Source organism: Rhinolophus sinicus, linkage group LG10, assembly GCF_036562045.2.
Source record: "Rhinolophus sinicus isolate RSC01 linkage group LG10, ASM3656204v1, whole genome shotgun sequence".
NCBI classification, from domain to species: domain Eukaryota; kingdom Metazoa; phylum Chordata; class Mammalia; order Chiroptera; family Rhinolophidae; genus Rhinolophus; species Rhinolophus sinicus.
Window position 1 is genome coordinate 31,107,929 of NC_133759.1, and position 23,417 is coordinate 31,131,345.

At 36.4% G+C, this 23,417-nt stretch overlaps 1 protein-coding gene and 1 long non-coding RNA gene across 2 annotated transcripts in view; both read right to left on the reverse strand.

Annotated features, from left to right (window-relative positions):
• The window catches only part of PIK3R4 (phosphoinositide-3-kinase regulatory subunit 4), a 59,673-nt gene extending 39,652 nt beyond the window's left edge, over positions 1-20,021 (reverse strand). The window contains exons 1-6 of the mRNA XM_019725969.2: positions 19,501-20,021; positions 18,005-18,787; positions 10,254-10,387; positions 8,155-8,737; positions 4,950-5,084; positions 3,128-3,349 (exon numbers count right to left, since the gene is read on the reverse strand). Of these exons, the coding sequence (XP_019581528.2) occupies positions 3,128-3,349; positions 4,950-5,084; positions 8,155-8,737; positions 10,254-10,387; positions 18,005-18,737 (1,807 nt within the window). The 5' untranslated portion in view covers positions 18,738-18,787; positions 19,501-20,021. The remainder of the gene's footprint in view (positions 1-3,127; positions 3,350-4,949; positions 5,085-8,154; positions 8,738-10,253; positions 10,388-18,004; positions 18,788-19,500) is intronic.
• Positions 20,022-20,805: 784 nt separating this feature from the next.
• Positions 20,806-23,417, reverse strand: part of LOC141567100 (uncharacterized) — a 28,437-nt gene continuing 25,825 nt past the window's right edge. The window contains exon 4 of the long non-coding RNA XR_012489497.1: positions 20,806-21,572. This is a non-coding gene — a long non-coding RNA (uncharacterized LOC141567100). The remainder of the gene's footprint in view (positions 21,573-23,417) is intronic.

A 23,417-nucleotide genomic window follows, 5' to 3' on the forward strand; every position in this document is an offset into this window, starting at 1 on the left:
CAGAAAATTGACCCTAAAAGACATAAGCATACAACAGATGACAATAGAAGCTTCACAAATCAATGGGAAAAAAATGAAGTATTTAATAAATATTATTAGAAAAATGGTTATATTTCTGAGGAAAATTTAGATTTTACTTCACACCACAGCCCAAAATAAAGATCAGTTAAGCAGTTAAGTACAAAAAATAAAGCATTTTAAAAAAAAGACACGCACCCAACAGAGATTAGTACCCTAATTCTGGAATGGGAAAAGCCTTTAGGCACAAAAGTAAAAAAAAACACAAAGTAAAGATCAAATAAATTTACAACATAAAAATTATTTAAAAAAACATAAAAATAATTAAGTTATTTGAGAAAAATTTTTGCCATTGAAATAAGTTATTTAATGTTCTTAAGGTGTATATATACATACATACATACATACATACATACATACATACGGCTAAAAAATATCAACAAGCATTAACACCATTAGAAAAAATGGGCCAAAATAATACATTAAAAATTCATAGAATAAGATGAATAAGTAATCAACAGGAGAAAGTTTTGACAATTACATGATTTCACTTTTATGTGGAATCAAAAAAACAAAAATGAATAAACAAAAAATAGAAACAGACACATAGAGAGAACAAGCTGATGGTTGCCAAAGGAGAGGAACGGGAATTGTTTTTTAAAGTGTTAATAAAAAAAGAAAACACATGAGAAAGTTTTTCACCTTCACTAATAAGCAAAGAAATACACTAATCAAAACAAGGTATCACTTTACCCTACCAACAGGCAAAGGTTAATTGAAGCCTGTTCCATACTGGAAGTATGCAGTAGTCAAATAAGGCTGTTCAGAGTGGGAAATACAATCTTTTTGAAAAGCTTTGTCAAGATTTTTAAAAATACATTCATATTGTTTAACCCAGTAATTAAAATTCCAGACTTGTAGCCTGAGAAAATAATCAGAAACAGATACTTACATAAAAAATTATCTATATGATAGAAAAAAATTTAAATAATTTAAATGTTGAACAGAAGAGTTAAATAAATTTTGGTGAAGCTATATAATGGAGTATTTTGATCTATTAAATATGGTTTCAAAGAATTTTTATTGACATGAGAAAAAGCTTAGAATATACATTACTGGAAAAAAGTTCAAGAAATAATAAAATAAGATTGAGAAGTAATATATAGACACATAGCACTTATGTACCAGGCACTATTACATATGTTAAATCATTTTATCTTTACAACAACCAATGAACAACCAATAGATAGGGATTATTATTCTTCCCATCTTAGATAGGGAAACTAAGGTACAAAAGAGATTAATGATTTCTCCAAAACCACAAAAAGTACGTGACAAAACCAGAGATTAAACCCAACAATCTGGCTCTAGAATGCCTACTTTTAACCAGTACCCAACAGCGCCTCTCAGCGTGTATGACAGAACCAAATAGATGCGATGGAAAGAGAAGGAGAAAACCCACAGGGAAAAAAACACCAAAGCATTAATAGAGATTGTACATGGGTTATGGGTTGTAGGATTAAACATGATTTGTTTTCTTCTTGGTTTCTTATTTTCCAAATTTTCTACAGTAAGCATGTATTACTTTTATAAACAAACAAAAAATCAATGAAAATTATTTTAAATGAAAAAAGTTACATAAAAGCATGTTTTAAAATACACATGAATTTGCCAATAAATGAAAAGTTCTAAGAACCATCATTTCCCAAGAAAAGGAATAAAAATAAAATTATTTGAAAAAAGAACAAAGATGTGAGAAGCAAAGTATACTGAATTCAGGAACTGAGTTAGACAGAGTCTGAGACGCTAGACTGAACTGAATCAATAAAATAATGCACAAACAAAAAAACTAAAGATGCTGGAAAAGAGGAGGTACAGTAATCTTTGGTAATAACAAAGCAAGACCAGCAGGCAATTTCAAAGCTTTTCAAAAGTAGGCAGTACGCTTTTCTCCAAAACATTATGAGAGCATTTGCAGAAATATTAATACTGTTGCCGTATGAGTTTCCTTCCTTTTTTTATTTTTTAGGAAAAACATCCAAAGGCAAACCTTTTAGCAGTTACTTTCCCATATTATTGAGAACCAAAGTCTAAACCCTATAGTTTTCAGCTACTATGTGATAAAGTATGAATACCAGTGAAACTTTCCAATGTGTAGGAGTCTTTAAACCTTTTGAGTTTAACACACGAGCTATTATGATCATGTCTAAATTGATATAAAAAAGGTTAGTGGGTAATCATAATAGCATGGCTTTAGTATATAGTATTTCATAATTGACTAAATCTAAAATTAAAAAGATAGTACAATCAGATGGAAAGGAATCAGTTATTATTCAAAAAGAAAAATATTAAATCCTTTATCAAAAGTGACAACCGACTCAAAATAAAGTCCACTTTATGTCTAATTTTGAATCTAAATGTAATAGGAGTCATGCAGATAAAATATATCTTTCCTCTTTAGATAAATCTGAAAATCAAGAATTGCAACATTTTGAAAAATAGAGTGCAAAAAGCTACTTAGTTTTTCAAATTTTCAGTGTACACAAAGCAACCCGTGTTAATTTTCTAATTATGCTGATTTTCAATTATAATTATACTCTAACCGTTATTTTCTGATTGTAAAAGCTATGTTTACTGTAGAAAATTTGACAAACACAGGAAAATATATAGAAAACGATTACCTACAATCCCAGCCCCATATAACCACTATTCACACCAAATATATTCCAGCCTTTATAAATATGTATGATTTGTCTCTGTTACCTTTACACAACTGGAATCATACTTTAAGTAGATCTACAACCTACTTCAGTCACTTTAATAATATTTCATGATGCTCTCCCATGTCATTAAATATTCTTTTAAAAAAGTTTTTAATGACCACGTGGTATTCCTTCATATGGATGTATCACAGTTTAATTAACCAATGCTTTGATCAACTAAGATACTTCTATCATCCAAAAGCAGTATGATGACAGACAGAAATACTAGGAACTCATTTCATTATTAATAAAATTTGGTAGGACTGTCACCTTTCAGATTGCACGGAAGTATTTGTTTGAGAAGATAATTTAAAATCTTAAGGATGAATTAAAAAAAAACAACATACCAACTATACTATCAAAAAAAGCTCCACGTAGATGCCAATCATTCTTATCATTTAGGAAAGTAATCATGTGGGACAATAAAACATCATTGGCTTTCTGACGTCCAAAGAATACACACAGCCGTGTTATTCCATTTTCCATTAAAGTTTGCTTCACGATATTTTCAGGGTCACTTAGCAAGGTGACAACTTTCTGCTGCACCATTTCATGTAAGGCTTGGAGCTCTAAAACAAAAAAAAAAGTAAAGATAGGTTCAATTCTTTTTTCCTCTATACATATAGACCCCACTTTTTTCTTACTCCTTGGAGAAATGGAATGAAGACAGAAGCCACCATAGAAAGTCTACAGTAACTAAGTTTTTCCACTATTCAAAGCTTTGAAGGATACAATAGATGGGAAACTGAAATATGAAACTGAAAAACATCCTAATAAGGTGATGCCACAAGTATTACTATCTCACTAATCAAATAGCTCTATTTATGAAGCTCAAGGAGAAAACTATGGGGAAGCAGCAGAAAGGCAATCATCCTGCTGCAATAAGATCAACCTAATCAAGGACTTAAAAATACTGGACTGGTTCAGGATATAATCCGATGGTACAGGGCAATACTTTTAGAAAGCATTTTTAAGTATCAATTTGTTGTATTTCAGAAAGCCAGAAAATACACTGCAAGTCTTGTCAAGGCTAAATCTGGCCACTGCCTTCTTCTCTGACCTTATCTCCTACTCACCCTCCCCTTTTCATTTATTTATTTACTTAGCTGTCTGTCTTTCCCTTACTGAAATGTAAGCTCAAGAGCAGGGATCTTTTGTCTCACTCACTCCTGTATCCCAGTGCTTAGAGCAGGCACAAAATTGCCTAATGCACAGCCATGTTTCACACTTAGCCAATGGCTAAATGAATGAGAGCAGAGGCCACTACTGATGCAGCCACTGTCAAGGGAAACGGCAGTCTGATACGCAAAATTATATGTCCACATTAAGAAAAATTTCAGATTAACTCCCAAAAAGTTTTGACACCTAACTTCATTATCTAAAAATGTCCAATTACCTGGTTATAGAACATAAAATAGTATTATTTTCTAAGTAATTCCACGGAAAAAGTGAGGATTTCCTTTCTGATACATCCTTCTGTAAGTTCAAAATTATTTCATTGTCTTCAACTGCAGATAATTATTCTGTCTAAAAATGATGTCATTTTAACAAGTAACAGAGCCATTACAGTTGTCTACAGCATAAAATATGAAAACTATGTTTCTCTAGTTTTTCTCAACTAGAAACACCTTGAAACAGATCTAAGCATATTATCTCACTTCTAAATCTTGAACTCAATCAATACTAACTAAAGGCCTGTTAAGAGCTGGATGGATGTAAAGGAACTTAAGACAGGAACTCTGACCTCAAAGAGTTTACCATCACATCTGTTCCTTTACAGTAAAAGGAATGGGTTTTGATAGATAGTATGAAATAAACAGTTTACAATAAAGGATACTCATAATATTCACATAAGGAGAGGAGGTTTCAATTCTTTAGCTATGATGTTTCCATTTTTTACCTGATAAGAATATAATTCAGCTAGCCTTACTGTTGACACAATTCTGGCTGCAAATCAATTAAGCTTACAATCTGTGGCAAAAGGCTGATCATTTTCTGGCTAGATAACAGTGTTCGAGAACAGAGAGAACCATCAGAAAACAGGGACCCTTCTCATCCATACACCTGGTATTCTTTCATCTTACATGAAAATTACAAATAATGTATTGAAAGTTCACGTTAGCAGTTCATTCTAAGTAACAAGAAATCTATAAGAGAAAACCATACTACCTGTGTCATAATTTCCATTGGGATGTGTCACTTCATCTATTTCTTCACTATTTGGGTCATTTTCCATATTGAGATTTTTTAATTGTACTAATTCCAGAAATCTCAAAGCTGTTTCTGCCAGCAGAGCTATGTTTTCTATAAAAGGAAGAAAAACTATAATTATAATCTTAATGTTTATAACTTTTCCTCCCTAATTCTTTATACATAAAAATAATAATCATAACACTAAGGGGAAAAAGTAGAACTTTTCAATTTAGCACTTAACCTAATCATATTTTAGTGACAAATTTCATAACTATCCCCAAACTACCAGTTTTAATAATGAAACTTACGTATCTTTAAAAATATATAAAAATAACTCAAAATATTGCTCTCAAATCTATTGAGGCAAAAAAAAAAGTAATCCTTCTATGGCGACCTACTCTTTCAACATGTCTGATATTAGACTAACAAACATTCCCATGATAATAACAGATCAAGCTGGGCTTTGCAATCACACAGACGTTGGCTCAAAACCCTGCCCCTTATTAGTTGGCTGCTTAACCAATCTAAGTCTCAGTTTCCTCACACGTAAATGAGTCACATCTACTTCAAAGAGCCATTACCAAACTGAATCAACCATTGTTGGATTGCTTTACAAGTGATACGCTGAAGTTCTTGGTGAACCAAAGTGTGAGACTGTGCAGTTGTATTTTTTCCTTTTTCTGTCTGATAATCTATTAAGACTATCTGATACTCCTTACCACTGTGAAAGTACCTTCTTCTAATTTCTGCTGTATCATTTGCTATTAATTATATCTACTCTATTGCTTATACCGTCTTCTTCCTTCCATTTTTATTTATTCCTGTCTCTCTCTTCCTTCTCTCCCACTTCTGTGCTTAACATATGACCATACCAGCCAGACTCTACTCTTTTCCTTCTTAGCAGTGAACAGCACTGAACATAAAGTTTAACTACATTATTTTATTGATTCTAAGACTCACTTTTTCCATCTCAAATTGAGATGCATCTTGTAATAGCTGAGATTTTTGAGTCTACTGAATATAGTTATTCCTTTCATCTTGGAGTCCCCCTCCGCACCCCTCCCAGTTTCGACACTGTTCTGAACAGAACAAAATTTACCTCTAAGTAAGCAAGATATCAATGCCCTGTAATCCTTGCTCACCCTAAAGATGGGGAAATTCTGGGACATCCTCTGATAAAATTCAAAATTCTAGATGAATATCCCCACTTTAATGAATATATCTTTATTAGGAAAAGTCTCTTACTTTTCAATGAACCTCTAAAATCTAAGTAGATCTATGCTTATTTCCCCATTTAAGGTTATAAACCACAAAGCACTTGAAAGTGTACACAAGACACAAATTTATACTAGCATCTGAGTTAAAAAAGGATATTGTAAAAGAAATTTAAAAACTGATTTTAAACTTTATAATTACTGGCATGTATGGTTTAATTATATTTAACCTCACAAGTACAAATAGATTTCTGGCTCTATAAAAAAAGGTAGCTTTATCATGCTCCAAGCCACGACAAAGGGACACTGTAAGGTACTGGCACTAACCCTGGACTCTCATCATAAAGAACCAGAAGACCAAAGAAATGCAGGGTTGCTTCAAAATCAAGGTCTAGATCAGCAACTCTGAGAACTGAGAAAGAATTAGACCAGATACATTCGGGTCATGTTTTTAAACCTTTCCCATTCCCAATTTCCTCACTTGAAAACTGAAGGTACATATATATAACATATGCACTGCTCAAGGTTGTTGCAAGGAGTTAGTTGTAATAGATATATATATAGATCTTAGAATCTATATATTTTAGGATCTAGAATTTATCTTAGAATCTATGTATCTCTTGCAACTAACCCTTACAACAACCTTGAGCAGTAGATATCCTGACACATGGCAGGTTTTCCAATAAACAGTATCATTATTTTTATATTATGACTGTTAGTAATTGAATGTCAATATGTTAATGTGGTACCTATACATCAGAACCTTACCTAATTAACATAATTGAGAACAGACCAAGATATATACTGGGCCAAAAGCAGGTCATGAAACTCTAAAGATACAGCTTGTTTTTAAAACCTATAAACTTTTCTTTCACTTAATTTTATCTAACTCTATTATTTATATTTACCAAGTGAATTATAAATATATTTTGTTACAAATGACAAACTCAGACATATCTTAAAGAAATCCTGGATATTCTAGGCCTAAAGTGCATACCTACACAATTATGGAAACTAGAAACCATACATAAATAAATAGGTAGATAGATAAAAATAAGTAAGTTATATATAGGGGAAAAGTAAAAAACCAACCACCACCAATCACTTTGTGGATGTGCCTAGCAATCAGGCCAGACAGAGTCCAAAGACCAATTTTCACATGTTCCATTAAAATGCAGACAAATTGTAAAATGAATAAACTAAGCAAGTGTCTTTCAAAAAAGTGACATCATCATCACCACGTTATGTACTATTTACAAAGACTTAAAACAGAATCCCTGAGAGCCATCAGATTACATCTTAGAAATGAATTATGGAATTATCATGTAAACATTTCAATGACATTTCTATGAAAAAAGCATCCAGAATTAATCTGGGGAGCTAAAAACATGAATCTGTATCACGTCATTTTATGAGTGAGAATTACAAGTAAAACACATAGGTGTGTTACACAACACACCCATCTCATCACAGAGAAGCCACACATCCTAAGCACTATATTAACTAAAAGGACCTTAAAATTCAGTAAGTTAGTAGGTGACATTCTTTCAACACAAAATTACCCAGCAAAATAAATCGTGTTCAACAACAGATCGCTCTTAAAGACCCTAAACTTGATATTGAAACAAGTTTATTTGTTCAGAGGAACTTTATAAAGGCCTAAAGACACTAACTCAAAAGCACATACTTGTAAACATAAATCTTACTTCCAATTAAATGTAATACCCCAGTAAAATTCTGTATTATATTCTTTTTACTTGACAACTCAGATCGCTTCAAAAATCAGAGTACACACAAAAGTTGAGTCCCAGGAACAGATTAGCTATAAATACTACTAAAATGTACACAAATAATTCAAGGATCAAAGTAAACTCTTGGAATTCCCAAAGAAATCCGAGAAACAAGAGGTATTATAGTCACTAACTTCCAAAATGTGAGTGGCTATTCCTTGGACAATAATCTCTTACCAGCATAGGCTAGTCTAACAATAGTAGCATCGTCTTGGGCTAAGTGGGCTATGCCCGGCAGGATATATTCCGGGTAGATATTGACATCATTGCGAGGAACCTCTTTGACAAGAGCTAGAACTTTGGTCAATGTCCTTAAGGCTTCGGCCCTCACTCTAGGAACAGAGTCATTGCTAAAATGCAAAAGATATGGTGTAATCCGATCCAAAAGAATTTCTACACTCAATCGTGGGGCCAAATGGAGAATCAATTCCAAAGCGGCAAGTTTGGAATCACAGTACTTAAGGGTCTGCAGACAGGATGTGATAACAGACACCAAAATGACCAGCCCGTTTTCCTTCGGTTCTCCTTCTGCTCTTTCCGGCAGGTCATGTCCACAGAGATTGTGAATGATGTTGCCCAAATCCTTCCGTATCACCAGGATGCGCTCATCTGCAGAAAGAAACGTTTCCTTTGCAAACTGGGCCATGTAGGGCTGAAGGAAAGTGTAAAATATTTCAGGAAAGGCATTGCCACGCTGCTGCTTTAAGTAGTCTTCTGCCTCTAACCGCTTTTCCGGCTCACGGTGAATCATCTGAGTTACCTATACCAAGGGGAAACAGGGGTGAAAAATAGATTTGGGAACAGCAAATGAAACCAGATGAAAGCTACAAGGGCATCTTACACGTGATTTAAAGGATTTTTGAGAAGGTACTTCTCAATCTCTGCCCTTCAAACTACTTTCAGAACCCGACTGCTGAGTAACATGTGACTCTACTATTGTCCTAAAAAGCAACAAGAAATTACATACTAACATATTACAGATAGCCCAGACACATAGGGAAGAGGTACGTCCTGTTCAACATTCCCCGTTTATTAAGACGGGGGAATAATATGATGCTGCCCACAACTCAAGGATGCTTAAACTTTTGTCAGCAGGAGATACCACTGAGAATCTGAGGGAGCCAATGGGATTTTCTCTATAGAAAAACGGATACACACAATTTTTGCTTACAAAGCTACACACAATTCTGAGAAGAATCACAGAACCCCTGAAATCTATTTCCGTATCAGGGTTTTGGTTTAGAGCCTTATATTCACAAGTCCAAGGGCACACACAGTTTTAGTGCAGCTCTAGGACCTGGTCAAAAAGGGAATTGGAGGTTTAAATTTTTCAAGTAGTGTGAAAGAGATGTTAAATCCTACAAACACTAGATATGATACAACCTAATTAGAATTTATCTTACATTTTCTAACATCATAAGGAATTTTTTTTCAATACACCAAGCATAGTTTAATCATTCCTAGACCTTCACAGTATACCAGTCATTATTTAAACACTTAAAATATCAAAAAAATATATCAAGTTTTTTGAGCTTTCTGTTTATATTCTAAATAGGAGCCTTGCATTGAACTTGGGGGAATCAAATGTACTAGAAAAGAGGAAACGTGACTTTTGAAAGAATACTTCCAATATGCCATATGCATTTCATGACTCAGAGTCATCATCATAAACATCAGCTTCCTATACTGACTGGCTTTAAAAAGATCCCCTCCAACAGTGATGTGTATAAATGGCTTGTATGACCTCCCACAGAATTCCTCATATCTGTTCTACTACACTAATTTGTGATTCTGTATCTCCCCTCCTAGAACTGCCCTGGAGTCAAGGGAGGTATACAAAGCCAGTTGCTTCTTTATGTGCAACAGCCCTACGCTGCTGTATTACATTCAAGTTGATGTTCCCTACTGCCTTCACGTTAGATATGTCTTATCATTTCTTACCAGCAAGCTCTATCCTGGACAAACTCTCTAACCCCGAGGTACCTCCTTACTTTCTTCTAAATCTACCCAAAGCAGAGCTAAAGATTATTAAGGGAAGATGGGTGCGCGTGTGTGTACGTGTATAAACAAATTAAGTCAAATGAGCTCTGTGTCTGAGAAAGGGAAAATAATTGTACATTTCTCCGTAACAAAGTAAAAACAGTAAGCTGTTTGTATTAGTCTATAGGGCTTTATTGCTTTGCTCCAAATTTGCAATATTCCAGACAGCAGATGACCAATGCACAAGAACATAATTCTATTAAATTCTTTATGGCAAATAATTGTAGCATAGTTACCAAATCTCTGATACTGCGATCTTCAATTTTATTTAGCACTTGTTCAGGGAAAAACTGTCCATTTCTATAAGCCAAAAGTTGAGAGAGATCAAATAGTGGTACACCTTCTGTAAAAAGCTCAGCTATCACGCAACCTGGAAAATAGCAGATATAATTCCATTAAAATATGAAATGCAAGATATCATTAACATAGATGCAGAATTCAGAGAATTCAAAAAACTCAAAATGTGAAACCCAGGAGCAGCCGGTTAGCTCAGTTGGTTAGAGCGCGGTGCTCTTACAACAAGGTCGCCGGTTTGATCCCCACAGGGACCACTGTGAGCTCCGCCCTCCACAACTAGATTGAAACAACTACTTGACTTGGAGCTGATGGGTCCTGGAAAAACACACTTAAAATAAACAAAAGTTTAAAAAAAAAGAGCTAGAGATTAAAAAACAAAATGTGAAACCCAAAGTAAACTGAATTAAAAATTTTAATATACAACCACAATCAAGAAAGACAGGGAAAATGTTTATTGCCTAATCATCAGTTTCTAAAAGAATAAAGTCAAAAAATGCACACTCAATTTTTCGACATTGCCATTTGCAACAACATGGATGGATCTTGAGAGTATAATGCTAAGTGAAATAAGTCAGATAGAAAAAGTCGAGAACTATATGATTTCACTGATATGTGGTATATAAAACTGAAAACAAGGGAACAAGACAAACAAATGAAGAAACAAAAACTCACAGACACAGACAATAGTTTAGTGGTTACCAGAGGGTAAGGAGGGAGGGAGGTGATAGATGAGGGTAAAAGGGATCAAATATATGGTGATGGAAGCAGAACTGGCTCTGGGTGGTGAACACAATGTGATATATAGATGATGTATTATAGAATTGCATACCTGAAACCTACGTAACTTTACTAATAATTGTCACCCCAATAAACTTTAATGAAAATAAATGAAAACTAAAATTACTTCCTACTTCTATAATTTAAAATGAATGTGTGTATAAACACATATATTTAGAGATAAATAGATTAAAAGATTAAAAGTCCCTAGAAATACAGTGGCTTTTTTTTTTACGTATGGAGTCACAGACATTAAGTTCATAAGGAACTACTGGAAGTCATAGCTGACAATTCATTTATTCATCATTAACAAAAAAGTTATTAGGCGTCTACTATACCCTAGGCTCTCGTAATGCATAAAAACAGATAAAATCCCTGCCCCCATGAAAGAAGGGAGACATAAACTAGTGAACAAACACAAATATAAAATTAGAAATGCTAATAAGCGTGGCTGTAAGATTAGAGAGGGAAGGAGAGACAACCCAATCAATTTTGCACTTACATAATCTTCAAACAAGGAATAAAAAAAGTATTTGCATTCCCAAAAGGACCAAGCTGTTTCATTCAATTATTATATAACATGCATTTAACAAGTCTTAAAGAGATCCTTAAATAACCTTAGCTCACAGCCTTTGCATTTATTATCAGGTCCTTCTGCCTGGAATGCTATTGCCCCAAGTATCCACATGGCTTGTAACTCTGCCTCCTTCAGATCTTTAACCAAATGTCATTTTAGCAGTAAGAGTTTTCTTGACTGCCCAGTTTAAAACTGCAAGCCCCTCAACCACAATTATCCCATACTTCTCACCTGGCACATTCCCTTTCCCCTTTTCTGGCTGTTTTTCCCCCACAGCATCAACTACCAAATTATACATTTTAAACATTTATTTATTTATTATATACCCACTAGAACGCGAACTCCATGAGGAAGGGATTTTTGTCTATTTTATTCACTAAAAAGTCTCCATCAACTAAGACAATAATAAACACTCAATAAGTTTCTTAAATTAATTTCTATCTATATAGTGTCAAGTTTTAGAATAAGAGACTTAAAAATACCTCTTAAAAACATCCTAACCAAGAAAATTGAACTGAACAATGCTATGAACCAGCTGGATCTAACAGACATCAAAGGAACACTCACCTAGCAACAGAATACAAAACCCTCCTTAAGTACACATGAAACACTCCAGATTAGACCATATGCTAGGCCATAAAACAAGCCTCACTAAGTCGAAAAAACTGAAATCATACAAATTATGTTCTTTAAACCATAACGGAATGAAATAAGAAATCAGTAACTGAAGAAAATTTGAAAAATTCACAAATATGTAGGAATTAAACACACTGCTAAATAACCAATGCATCAAAGGGAAATTAGAAAATATAACATACAAAAATATGAGGAAATATATAACTATATAACTATAAACATCCATATTCAAAAGGAGAAACTCAAAACAATAACCTAACGTGCATGTTAAGAAACGAAAAAAGTAAACTGAAATCAAAGCAAACAGAAGGAAGGGAACAATAAAGACTGGGGTGGAAAAAGGACCCTACTACCACCTGGACAGAAATGAAAAGAACTGTAAGAGCATATGTTGAACACCTGGGTGACAACAAATTAGATAACCTAAATGAAATGGACAGATTCCTAGAAATAGATTACCAAATCTGACTTAAAAAGAAATAGAAAATCTGGATAAGCCATATAAGTAAAGAGGTTGAATTGGTTATGAAAAACTTCCCACAACGAAAAGCCTAAGCCAAGAGGCCTTATGCCTTAACAGGTGAATTCCATCAAATGTTAAAGGGCTTAACACCCATCCTTCACAAATTCTCCCAAAAAATAGAAAAGGAGGGAACACCTCCCAATTCATTCTATGATGCCAATATTATTACCTTTATAGGAAATCAGATCAAGACATCATGAGAAAACTACAGACCAATATCCTTGATGGACATACCCGTTAAAAATCCTCCAAAAATACTAGCAAACTGATTGCAGGAATGAACAGGATTAATTAACTGATTGCAGGAATCCACACCAATAACAAAGAAATAAAAGAGGGGAAACGGGAGACACCTGAGTATCGTAGAATGCTGAGGGCCTACTGGTAAATGTGGAGGGAATACTGGAGTTGGAAAATCATCATTTTACAACCATCGCAGTAAAGGTTGGATCAGGCAAGAATCAATGGATGCCAAATCAAGGAGGAAACGGTGATGACTGGCAGGATATTTGCATGGTCTTAAAGTTTCTTCCCACAGGTTGCTCATTAGTTACAAGGAATTTTTTCCAAAAGTAACTATAAAGGGGAGAAACTGGGCAAGACCTTGACCATCAGATACCATTTGCCTGCAGAGGTGATACCGTGACAACACATCCTCACCTATATACTATTTCTACTGAGAATGAATAACCTGAATGTAATCACAAGGAAACAACAGACAAACCCCAAATGAACAACATTCTATTAAAAAAAGAAAGTGGTGGGATGGCACACACACACCGTGCATGCAAAAGCTGGTGAAAACTGAGTAAGGTCTCCTCTAGTTAACAGTAATGCACCAATGTTGATTCCTGATTTTGATATGGTACTAGTCATATGATATGTCACCACTGAGGGAAGCTAGGGGAAGGGTTCTTCACAATTTTTGCAGCTTCCTTTGAGTCTATCATTTAAAACTAAAAAGTATAAAAGTAATTTTTAAAAATTTAAGGGGAGAGGTATTCTTCAAAAAATGTCCATGTCATAATTACAAAGAAAGGCTGTGGAAATGTTATAGATTAAAGGAGGCTAAAGAGACATGACAACGAAATGTAGTATCTGACTCTAGACTGGGTTCTGTCCTGGAGCAAGAAATATGCTCTAAGGGACATTGTTGAATCAAATACAAAATTAGAATAAAAAATGTAAACTACTGTACTCATGTTAAATTTGCTGTAGTTGATAAGTACAACATGAAACTACGTAAGTGTTTATAAGAGACTATCCCTAATCTTAGGAATATACACTGAAGTATTTAGGAGTAAAGGGCCATGATGTATGTAACTTATTCAGGAAAAAATCATGGCAGTGTAGGGGGTGGGAGGGGCGTGAGGGGGAGTGCAGAGAAAAGGTACAAATAAAGCGATTGGAGCAAAATATTAACAACAGGTGACTCTGGGTAAAGGATATATTGGTATTCTAGGTACTATTTTTCTTTCTGCAAGTTTGCAAGTTTTTAAGGTTTATAAGTTTGAAATTATTTCCAAATAAAAAGTGTCCCCCCTCCCAAATTCAAATGTTGAAGGCAGCATCTTATGACTGTACTTGGAGAGAGGGCCTTTAGGGAGGTAATTAAGGTTAAATGAGGTCATAAAGGTGGGACTCTAATCCATTATGGCCGGTGTCCTCAGAAGAAGGGACACCAGGGAAAAGGCATGTGAGAACACCAAGAAGAGGCGGCTATATATAACCAAGGAGAGTGACCTCAAGAGAAACCAACCCTGCTGGCTTCCTGATCTTGGATTTCCAGCCTCCAGAAACTGGAGAAATAAATTTCTGTGTAAGCTCTCCAGCCTGGGGTATTTTGTCATGGCAGCCCTAGCTAACTAATACAGAGGTGCATAAAGGGTTTTTTCCTTGCAGCTTTATAATGTTATTGTAGGAGTGTTATTGGGTGGTACTTGACTATGGAACACGTTATTCATCTTGTCTCTATCATGACTGAGTCCTTCTTATCATTCAGATGTCTGCTCAAATGGTATGTTCTCAGAGAGGCCTTACCTGACCATTTTATCTAAAGTAGTCCCTTACCAGCCTTTGTCATACTTTGTTATAGCATTTATCACTAACCAAGATTAACTTTCTTATTTACTTGCTTAGTCTATCTCTTCCCCACTAGAAAAGCTCCATGAAGGCAAAAACTTTTGTCAGTCTTGTTTACAGCTGTATTCCCAACATCTACACAACACAGTGCCTACACATAATCAAGACTCAAATGTTTGTCAACCGAATGAATGAAAAATCTCCAGCAAAAAAAAAAAGCTCTACCCATGTATGTGACCAGAGACAGAAATATATACACTTCTCCCAAACAAGCAGCCGGGAACCATGGACAGATATGCATCAAGATGGGAAAAGTAACATTCAAACCCCAAAGAGCCTAAATCAAATCTCAGGAGCCATGGGAGTTGGACAGATCCCCTCCACCTCTTTCAAAGGAATGAAAGGGCCTATCTTTAGCCAAAATAATGTAGGGCTCTTTAGTCTGGAAAAACAAATGCTGAGTAAGAATTTTGTTGAAGTTTACAAAACTATAATGTGCACAGAAAGGACAAATATAAACTCTTCATCAAGCCCTGAAATTTTAAAACTGTAACAAACTTCCAGTTATAAAATAAATAAGTCATGGGGTAGAATGTACGGCATGATGACTATAGTTAGTGAAACTGTATATTGCATGATTGAAAGCTGCTAAGAGAGATTTTAAAACTTCTCATCACAAGAAAAAATGTTTTGCAACTATGTACGATGCCAGATGTTAACGACTTATTGTGGTGATCATTTCACAATATATACAAATGGGGAATCATTATGTTGTACACCTGAAACTAACAAAATGGTCTATGGCGATTATACCTCAAAAAAAAAAAACAAAACAACAACTATAAATGATCCCCTGAAACTAGAAAGTGGTCACATTTCTGAGCTAACGGAGTTCTAGTTACTGAACAGTAAGTTTAAAATGTAGACATGGTTCAATAACAATTTAGATAAATTCACTAATCAAGAAAGTTGGGACTCTGATGAATTACATTTCTAACTTGTTATATCTACAGCATTGAGGCTAACCCTATCTTATCAAAAAACGCTCGGTATTATCTTGGGACACATATTAGTGAGCTGAATGGACCAACAGAGGTACAATCCTGTGTAATAAGTCTCATCCATTCGCTCCCCCTAGATAAAATATACTTCTTCATTAAGTTACTTTTCCTAAGTAACCTAAAATACAGCTTAATTTATGTTTTCTTTGTAGTAAACCTACAGGTGAGAAAAAGATTAAACCCAACCTTTGCAAAATTTACAAAAAATGGCTCTGCTGCCAGAGTTCATATGGTATTCCTCAGGATACCATCCTCAGCCCACTGCTCCTCCCAGAAGTTCACACCTGAATCATGGCCCAAGCTCATGTGGCCTGTATATGTGAAATGATGAATATGAATGCGTGGTACTTTTTTCCAGTTAAGGAGGCCACTAACTTCATCAAATTCTTTAAGGAGATCCAAAAAAGCTTAAGAATCACTTCTCTACAAACTCTCCCTGGCTACAAACTCATTCCCTTGGCTACAATTACAACCTCTATTTCCTGATAACTACCTAATCTCCATCTCCATCCCACATGTCTACGCCCCACGCCTTTATAACCAACTGCCTGTTACACATCTTCTCCGGGAAATCCCCCAGACACCCTCAACTCCACATCTCTAATACAGACGCCATCTTCCTACCCCTACCTGTTCCTGCACCAGTCTCTCCTAGCTCAGTGACCAGCAGAACATCCGCCCGGATTCCCAGGCAGGGGGTGGGGAGGGGGGAAGTTATGGGGAAAGTGTGGGGGGTGTTCTTGACTTTCTCCTCCAAACAATCACTAAGTCCTAACAATTCTACCTACTAAGTATCTCTTATGCATTACAGTTGACCCTTGAACAACACAGGTTTGAATTGCACGGGCCCACTTAGACACAGATTTTTTGTGATATATTAGAAAATTTGGGGGAGATTTTCAACAATTTGAAAAAACTCACAGACCAATCTTACGATTTTTCTTAACATTTTCTTTTCTCTAGCTTACTATAATGTAAAAATAGAGTATATAATACTGTAACACAAAAAATATGTGTTAATTGACTGTTTATGTTATTGGTCAACAGGAGGCTATTGGTAATTAAGTCTTGGGAACTCAAAAGTTACCTTTGGATTTTCAACTGCACCGGGGGTCGGTGCCCCTCACCCCTGCATCGTTTAAGGGTCAATTATGCTTTGCTCCCTCTCCAACTGTCACAACTTTAAGCCAGTCAGGATTGTGTCTTACCTGGACTGTGGCAATTTACTACAATCCAGTTTTCGGGTCTCTCCAGTGTAGCTCCCCAGCAATCCACTCTCCACGCTAGTCAGTGTTTTGTCTAAAACACGTATCTGACGATGTCTCGAAAGACTAGCATGGGCACGCCAGACTCTTTCTGACCTGGGCCTTGCTTACCTCACACCCTACATTCCAGATAGATATACTAACCTACTTACAGTGCCCTAATAAATCAGGGCATCATGATCGGGTCTTTTAGTCTTTGTATGAGCAACACACTCTGCTTTAAAACAAACTCCCCTTACCGTAGCTAGCTCCCAGTCATCTTCCAGGTTTGTTTAAATATAATCCTTCCAATAAAGAGGCCTTTCCTGATCCTGCCTCTGTACCGTACCATCACCACCATGGAGATTAATTTAAGTATCTACATGTTCCTGTAACAGGACCCTATGCTTATCACCACCACAGCAAGCCACTGTGCACTGAAATGTCCTTTCTCAATACCGTATCTATCTCCCTATTAAAGTGTAAGCACTTTGAAAAGGGACATAATTATCCATCTATGTCTCTAGGGCTTAAAACAGTGCCTGACACATACAGAAGAATCCAAGTATTTCTTAAAATGTTTGAATGAATGAACTGCTCCTGCATTTTCCAAGCACTTAAAAATGTCCAATGAAAGAATGCTGCATGTATCTGAAATACTGTATGAGCACATACAAAGAAATTAATTTTTCAACATACGGAGATTTTTTTTTTAAAGCTATGTTTCTATGTTCAAGAGTTAAAATAAATGCACACAAACTCCCTTAGGAAATTTGACAGACCCAAATACCTGCTGAAAAGATGTCCATTGCTCGCTTCAACTCTCCTCTTGTTCTCTGATTACTATTTAAGTCTACAAGTGGAGTGGAAGGATCCCTCATATATTCTAACTCAGTGGAAAACAATCCACCATCAACAAAACGTTCAGGAGCAATATAACAAGTTCTCCTCCGTGAAGTGTCAAAGAAATAGTTGAAATCTGCTGGGTTGTCCTCCGGAAGGTAAGTGGGTTTAAAACTGGCAAAATCAGTTAGAAGGACCCAGTTCCAACTGGTGACCATGACATTCTCAGTCTTGATGTCCCCATGACGGACTCCAGATTTGTGTGCTTGGTCCACAGCTGTCAGAATCTGGAAAGCGATCCAACGCTTCTCAATGTTATTTAAGAACGGACGGGTACTGATGCGATCATAGAGGTTGTCCCGCACATACTGCCTAAAGAGCATGGCTGCTTTCTCAGATGCTTTTTCTGCTGCTTTCTGGAAAGGTAGACAGTTCTGTGCAGAATGAAGCCTGATTTTCAGTTCCTCCAGCTCTTGTTTATAGCTGGTTAACGGCAATGTGGGATCCTGAATTGCAAAGACTTTCACAACCACCAGGCCTTCTCGATGCTTTGCTCGAGCAACTTTAAAAAACCGAGTACTCCCCAGGCTCTTATCATATTCAAAGTCATGGATGTCTGAGAAATAACTCTCCACAGAAAGGATCTGGGAAGGAGCAATGCCAGCAAGCTGATTTCCCATAATGGCAGCAAGCACTTCTGGTCAGTAAGTTAGGATACAACACCTATTTTCTTTAAAAAGACAAAAGGAAAAAGAAACAAGCAATGAAACACAACTCTTTATTTGATCTCTTCCTAAAAGATATATGCACCACATTTCTCTTCCACTGAGAGCATTGTACCTACCCTTCTAGGAAGCCTCTAAATTTCGGACATTTATCTAAAAAGAGCTTGTTATTTTATGTTGTCTTTTCTAGGAGCTGAACTGTATTTAAATAGGCCCCTTCAATATAGTTGAAAATGTTAAAATGCGTATTTTCTGATATTTAAAATTTAAAATTACTAAGTCTTTACTAAATGTTTGGTATTGTGCTTGGGGTTATGAGAGTCAAAACAGTACTTTATAACCCAGTCTTTGTCCAAGAAGAACTTGTAGTCACGGCCATAAGACACAAACACATTAAAAAGTTAAAACTGATTTAAGAATGGCCTAATATTAATACAAATAGGTCACTGAACTCCTCAAAGATCAGGCTAACATCCAAAAAATCAATTATCTCCTGGGCCTTTGCAAACCAATTCTAGTGTGCATTCCCACCCAGCTAACAGAAGACACAAAGATGTCTGGTTTGCAACGACATGGGAGAACCCTTGGTAGGGATGTTAATGAGAAGTAAACCAAAATACACACTTGCCAAACACAGCTCAGGGTTCTCCTAGCTCAGATATTTCAGGAAATAAAGACACATATACACACAAGGCCATGCGCACATATAAACATTTACCCCAGGACTGCGGAAAGTGTCACAAGTCGGTCACTAGCTCACACTGAGGACATGGTGGGCCACTTCAGGGTCTGAGCTGGGAAGAAGGCGGGTGAGTCTTCTATCTGAGAGCTCTTCCTTCAAAGGCAGGAGGCGAAACGCTGGGGGAGGGACACAGAAAGTCCCAATCTCCAGGAATCCTGGCGGTCCGCGGGGGAGAAGTGGGAAAGCTCACAGGGCCGCTGCAGACAGATGAAGCCGGGCTGAAGAGCCTGCACCGATACCCAGGGAGTTGCCCCCGCCAGCCCCCTACTATGCCCTAAGGGCCATACGTTCTCGGGCCTGGCCTTCCACTCCCGCGGACCTCTGGACCCTCGAGGCCCGCGATACTCCTCGAGGGCCTCGCCACCTGGCAGGGAGGTGGAAATCGGGACAGAGCGAGAGGCCGCCAGTTCCAGAAAAATACTTTTTCAGCTCTGCACGCACCGCAAACACCGAACTCCCGGGAAAGCCGCCGGCTCTGATTTCACTTCCTGCCGCGGAGCGGAAGTTACGAAGGAGGGAGGCTTGAGGAAGAGCACCAAACGGGCGCGGGTTGCTAGGAGACAAGGAAGGGGCGTGGTGTCGCTCCGGGCGACTAAAGGGAGAAAATAAGATGATTTGACAACATCTGTTCCCCATCCTGCTTTTCAATCTATCCTTCCCTAAACTCTCGGGCTTCTGAGATCCCCCAGAACGTGTTGGACACCCCTTAACCCCAAGTGCACCAGAACATAGCTCTTTAAGAGAATCCACAGGCTTATTTATTTAGGAAAGCCAATAGTATATCCCAAGTTGAATTTTTCAAGAGCTTTATTAAGATACAATTCACGTACTATAAAGTTCACTTGATTAAAATACACAAGTTAATTTTTTATATATTTACAGAGTTGTTCAATCATCCCCATAATCTAATTGCGGAATGTGGAACATTGCATGACCTCCAAAATGAAGCCCTGTAACTATTAGCAGTCAATCCTCATTCTCCCCATTCCTCCTCCCCTCCCAGCACTAAATAACCACTAATCTATATTCGGTTTCTACAGACTTGTCTATTCTGGACATTCCACATATATGGTATACAATATGTGGTTTTCGTCTCCAACTTGTTTCACTTCACATTATCCCTGTTGAAGATTGCAGCAGTATTTCAGTAGAAATGTGATAAATCTGTCTCAATGTAGATTACTTACTCCTGCATTTTCTCCACATCTATTTTTCCCCACCACTACATTTTGTGGAATAACTCATGAAATATTTTTCAATGCTTCCTATACTCACCTCCATGCTTTTCTTTCTTTTTCTTTCTTTCTTTTTTTCTTTCTTCCTTCCTTTCTTTCTTCTGTTTTTAAATAGCAATAATGTCTGCTCATGGGGGCTTTAAAGGAATTTCACCTAGTCCTTTTCAGAGTAAATTAAAACATATAATATGCTTGCCACTGGTGGAGTAAAAAGAAGAAAAATCAGCAAACACTTTCTAGTCTCTGGCCATTGCCTCAGCTGCATTGTATCAGGGATGGCTAACTAGCCCATTTACAGAAAAACAGATGTTTCTGTAAAGCAGTTGTGCTATAGGAACTATATTTTCTAGCCCCACCCCACCCCTTGAATATCAGTAGGGCCATTTGACAAGCTCTCACTTTGACGTGCAAGTGGAAATTATGTGCTTTACTTCCAGGTCAAGGCAGTTAAAGGTGCATGACCTTCTTAACTCTCTTTCCCTTCAGCCTGGATGCAGGGGACGTCAAGGCCTTAGGTAATGCCAGAGCTACAAGATGGTAGGCACCTGTGTCCCTGAATCACACAGCTTGGAGAAAAATCACCTGTTAGACAGGAGTACCCACATAGGACTTTTACACAAGCAAAAGTAAACTCCTACGTGGTAAGCCAATGAAATGTTGACATTTATTTGCTACAATAGTTAGCCTTACCTTAACAAATACATTCATCTTCCTGATCTCTATTTATTCCCTACCTCTCCTGGGCTGCTCACCTCATCAGTGCACTTCCAATCCTGTGAGGTGTCCACGCAGACTCTCTGCAATCCTTGCATCCTAAGGAAAAGGAGTAAAGAGAACCCGTAATGTAAACACCACCTTCCAGTTAATAATAAATAGTTTCTCTTTTTGTAGAAGATTGTCAGCTAACAGCTATAAAAGGAACTAAAGGAAATTATAATTTGTAACCTGCAGTATAATAATTGTTTCCCACAAAAATTATCAATGGATGATGATAAGACCATTGGGCAAAAGGTTGTGGGGCAACAAGATAGACTCATGGTGCCCAAGGAATACCTACAGATTATTTTCCACATTAAACAATGGAAAAAATGAATCTTTTATAGTGGAAAACTCTGGCAGTATACCCTTTATCCAAGTGATCAAACATAACATTATTAACAGTAGGACACAGGTGTTATGAGGCTCCTGATATAATGTAAAGGGAAGTATACAATATCACACATGAAGCATTCTTACCAAAAATGTGTAATCTGAATCTATTCAAGCTTTTAGACCTCACAACTTGAGATGTTCTGTAAGTGTAAAAAACACACAGGATTTTAAAAATGTAATAGAAAAAATGTTTTAATGTCTCATATCTTTTTAATATTGATTTTATGTTGAGATAATATTTTAGATATATCGGATTAATAGAATGTCTTTTTAAATTTAATTTAAGCTTTTTCTTTTTACTTTTTAAAATATGCCTACTAGATCATTTTAAATTATGCTATATTTTTATTAGATAGCTCTGTTCTAGATCTAACTTCTAGCTTACAAAAAATAAAAGAGACAGAGGAATAATTTAAACAATACCATCAGGAAACAATGTGACAAATCCAGATAATGGAACAAATCCAGATAATTGACTTTAAAAAGTCAATACCATAAAAAAAAAAAAAAAAAAAAAAAAATGGAGAGATTTTTCTATACTAAAAGACTCCAAACAGACATAACATTCAAATGCAATGTGTGAACCTCAATCTGATCCAAGACTAGAAACAGCTATAAAAGACTGTTCTGCATGCATAGTTGGGGAAATCTGAATATGGACTGAATATTTCGGAGAGAGAGAAATGGCAAAAAAAAAATGATTTTAATTGGTATCTATTTTATTCTCCTATCACTTCTCAGAGTCTTATTTAAAAACACTTAAGCTGCCTGACCTATGGCTCTTTCACCATCACACACTAAGGGATTGGTAGACAAAGAGTAGCAAGAGCTTGACTCCTGTTACTTGTGACGGTTTAATCTTGGGTGAGACTTTGTTCTTGGATAAATGGGAATGCACGAGCTAAAGAAAGATTTTAAAAGAAGACGATAATTGTCCAAAACATCAAATAATTTTAATGGTAATAACTGCTAAGAAGAAAAAGTACAGGGTCTGTGAGAATACATCATGGAGTTGGGGGGCAAGATCTTCCTGGAGAGTTGGCATTTAATCTGAGACTTGAAAGATGAACAGGTTTGGGCTACATAAAGAGTACAGCGAGGAGTGTTCTAAGCAGAGGAAAAGACTAAATGCGAAAGCTTAGTGGTGGGGAGAAGTTTGACAGGTTAGGAACCAAGAGAAGGTCAGTGTGGGAGACCGAGAGGGTCAGTGAGTGATGCCAGCTTCAGTAGGGGAGGTGAGTAAACAGAAGGTACTAATCAAAGCCATTCCTCTACTCTGTCACTGTTTTTCTACTTCTCCTCCTCCACCAATTCTCTTCCACAAACAATCTGAAGTGACTTTACAAAATTGAAAAAAGAAATATTCATTAAAAAGAGCAGAGAAATATACTTGGAATTAGTGAATTTAAACTTCAGATGACTTTTCAATTTAGCTGTGAAATTGTGGCAACTACTTCCAAAAGGCAAATTTGTAGTTTACATAGCTCCCATTGTCCAATAAAGGGA